The sequence below is a fragment of the Arachis ipaensis genome, chromosome B4, assembly GCF_059453495.1.
Source record: "Arachis ipaensis isolate K30076 ecotype BB chromosome B4, ASM5945349v1, whole genome shotgun sequence".
NCBI classification, from domain to species: Eukaryota; Viridiplantae; Streptophyta; class Magnoliopsida; order Fabales; family Fabaceae; genus Arachis; species Arachis ipaensis.
In genome coordinates, this window is record NC_142439.1 from 28,954,070 (window position 1) to 28,957,295 (window position 3,226).

At 34.6% G+C, this 3,226-nt stretch overlaps 1 protein-coding gene across 1 annotated transcript; it reads right to left on the minus strand.

Moving 5' to 3' along the window:
• Positions 1-628: 628 nt before the first annotated feature.
• Positions 629-2,102, minus strand: LOC107639179 (uncharacterized). Its single transcript, XM_016342626.3, has 4 exons — positions 2,003-2,102; positions 1,546-1,643; positions 1,061-1,313; positions 629-972 (listed from the first exon to the last, which is right to left on the minus strand). Exons 1-4 carry the CDS (start codon positions 2,100-2,102, stop codon positions 629-631), a joined length of 795 nt encoding a protein of 264 aa, XP_016198112.1.
• Positions 2,103-3,226: the final 1,124 nt, after the last annotated feature.

Genomic DNA, 3,226 nt, shown 5'->3' on the forward strand with positions numbered 1-3,226 from the left:
AAAGAAAAAATAAAATCAGTTGATATAAATATTACCTTGTTATGTTCAGACTTCAGAGAAAGCTTTCATTAAAGATTCATATGCCTGCACCAATCAGAAAATTATTTAAAAGGATTTCAATAAAAAACTTGAATTTCAAAATTGTGCTTATTTAAAATTTGCAGAACAACCAACACAGAATATAGAAAATGTTAAAACTTAAAACATGAATATGTTCCATTACAGCAACAAGTTCATGATTAGTAACCAGAAAACTACATACATTAGCGAAACCTCGACTTAGCTGTTGCAGAAGATCAACCAAAGTGTTACTTTGCAGAGATTGTTTTCCAACAGTATAAAACCCTTTCTCTGAAGCCGCCACTTCTATTACCTTCCCATTGCAGATTTTAACCTGCATGCCCCAGCACCATTTTAGGGTGGCACAACAGCACAGATTCACTATTCCATAATCTACTGGAACAACAGCACCAGTTTCACTATCCAAAGGCACAGATTCATCTTGAGGCTTGCGATCTTGATCCGAAGCATATGAAAGATTCCTACTAGGCAACCTCATTGCCCACTGGACCACAGAGATCTGGCGTGCCGATAGTCTATCAGGAAACTGAGTTTCTGATAAGATTCTCTAGTGAAGTAGTGGCCAGCCTGGTTTCAATTCAGGTGGTGCGGCATCTATGGCCGGAACGGGCACTATAGCCAAGGAATTATCATAACCACGATCATTGCAAGATTCTTCTTCTGCAGATTGGTGGCAAGAGTCTGGAGGCGGCAATGCCAAGGTTGGATCACAAACCGAGCAGCTATCTTTTCTATCAAACTCAGTAGTATCCATTAAAATCTTCGCCAAACTGTGATCCGAAAATTGGCCAGTACTCTTACCAGCATCACTCTTTGCACTCTCATCACTTAGCACTTTTGTACTCTTACTGATTTTCCAGTGATTTGAACCAAGCAAACCATTTCTGTGACCTGAAAAAACTTCCATGGTTGAGAATTCAACATAAATTCCATGAAATTCACCTCAATCAAAACTTAAAACCAGAAAAAATTGTGAAACCTTGTGAGTCGAGGGCAGCCGTATCTGGCAAGCCATCACTCTTGAAGACAACCTTCCCATTATTAACAGCACAAACAGAACAGTCCTTAGACAACTTTTTGGCACAGTACTTAGCCACAGAGGTAGATGACCGGATTTTATGGTGGCCATGGCATGTTCCCAGCACAAGATGAGTTGCAGAATAAGCAATGGCTTCCCTGACCAAAATCTTCTTCACTGATGAACCACGGCAAATTTTGAGCTTGAGATCCACCTGAACCATCCCCACCAAAAGAATCTCAAAATTTCCTCACAATTTAGGTCTAAAACAAATTCAAATTACGAAAATTGAAAATTTAAACTCTTTGTTTATTTCCAGTAAGGAATCAAAAATCAAGAGCACAAAAAGGGGGTAGAATTTAGAACTAGTCTTTGCAAAGTTTCAAATTTTGCATGTCATTGCATTCTTTTTTAACAAAGAAACTGAAGAAACAGAGAAAACGTACCTGTTTCAAATTGCAGAAACCTTCATAAACAGCTAGAACAGGATCAAAGGCCTTCACAAGCGAAAGCAGCGACGATTTCCCATCTTTATTCATAATTTCTACAACCAAAACCACCCCATTTCAGACTTTTGGTGACTTCAAGAAAATTTTTATTTTGTATATTCTCAAATCATACTCTCTTAAATTGTACTATGTTCAAATTTCTCTAAGATATAAGATATATAGTAATATAAAATTCTGTGAGGCATTTCTTCAAACACCTTAAATGCACTTCCAAAAGAATAAAGAACTTTTATTAAAAAAACTCGGACTCAAAAAATTTGGATTTATTATCATTCATCAAATACAACATATGCATTCATTGGCATAACAATGAAAATTCATTAACTATAATTTTTTAGTTATAATTGATAAGCCAAATGAATAAACAAATTAAGCGAAAACTAAGAGAAGTTACTTGTGCTGTTGAAGTTTCTCTTTTTCGATCTGCAATAAGAAACTCCATTGCATGATGTTGATGAATCGCTTAAGGCACAATCAGGTAAGAGAACTAGCATGAAAGACTTGTGAACGGTGAACCTATCAAATCAACCTTTTCATTTCCAAAATGATTGAAATGAGTAGTGAAGCATGAGATTAACAAAAGGCACAATTTTCAGAAGACATGGATTCAATTCAACGAGATTAACTTTAAACACAAGAACACAAGCATAAAACAATAGATTATGTGCTACGTACCTTAAGAGTTTCCAATTCAGATCCTAGAGTAGAGAACTCACATTGACGGTGACGATGGCGCGACGAAGGCTTCGATGACAGTGGCGGAAGAGAAATCGAAGAGTCAGAGCAAGAGATTGAAGAGGATTAAAAGGTGGATTCAAAACTTCATAGCAGAACAAGCGATTGTGGTTTCCATCTTGAGGAGAGATCGAAGAGGCAGAGTAAGAAATTGAGGAGGATGGAGACAAGATTTCACGTTTCAAAGCACTGTACTGAGAGTGAGAGTGAGATGTGGTTTTGATTTTGAAAACTAACTGAGAATAGAATAGGTAACACTTTTTGTAACTTTTTAAAAAAAATAAATATATTTACTAACATTTGAGTAAAAATGTTACTTAAAATTTAATTTGTTGATAATTACTAACATTTTAATAAATATTAACATATAAATGTTACTGAAAGTCTAAAATGTAGTAGTGTAATCCACTTTGATCTTTTAGTAAGTCACACAATCTTTCTAATATACCTACACTCATCCTTAATTCCCAAATATAATTTTATCGCTCCCTCCTATTATGCAGTTTAATACATTCCATCTTAAGGGATTAGTATTAATTTCTCTATTCCTAATCAACAAATGTCCTCTTATCCTATTTCTCAAATACAAAAATGCAAACATCAAAACTAATATCATAACTGTTTCAAGCTTAGCCTGAATCATAAAATGAAATAAAAAAATCGTCTAAATTGCTCAGAGCGGTCCAATGGTTCCATTCTTCCCTAATCAACACATAAAAAACAACTTATATAATTAACACATACTAAAAATTATCAATAACAATAAGAATAGCAGCCATAAGAGCAACAACAACATAACTCACTAATTATTTTAATTTTTAGTTCAAACTAATGACAAGAGATAAATTCAATACAATTTTTCATTCATTTTTTCATTATGAAC

Excerpts from the sequence above, each read along its gene's own strand:
- LOC107639179 (XM_016342626.3), bottom strand. The coding sequence starts at position 2,102 with ATGCTAGTTCTCTTACCTGATTGTGCCTTAAGCGATTCATCAACATCA. Across the intron at positions 1,644-2,002 it reads GAGAAACTTCAACAGCACAA|AAATTATGAATAAAGATGGG; the intron begins GTAACTTCTCTT and ends TTTTGGTTGTAG. Across the intron at positions 1,314-1,545 it reads GTTTCTGCAATTTGAAACAG|GTGGATCTCAAGCTCAAAAT; the intron begins GTACGTTTTCTC and ends GGGATGGTTCAG.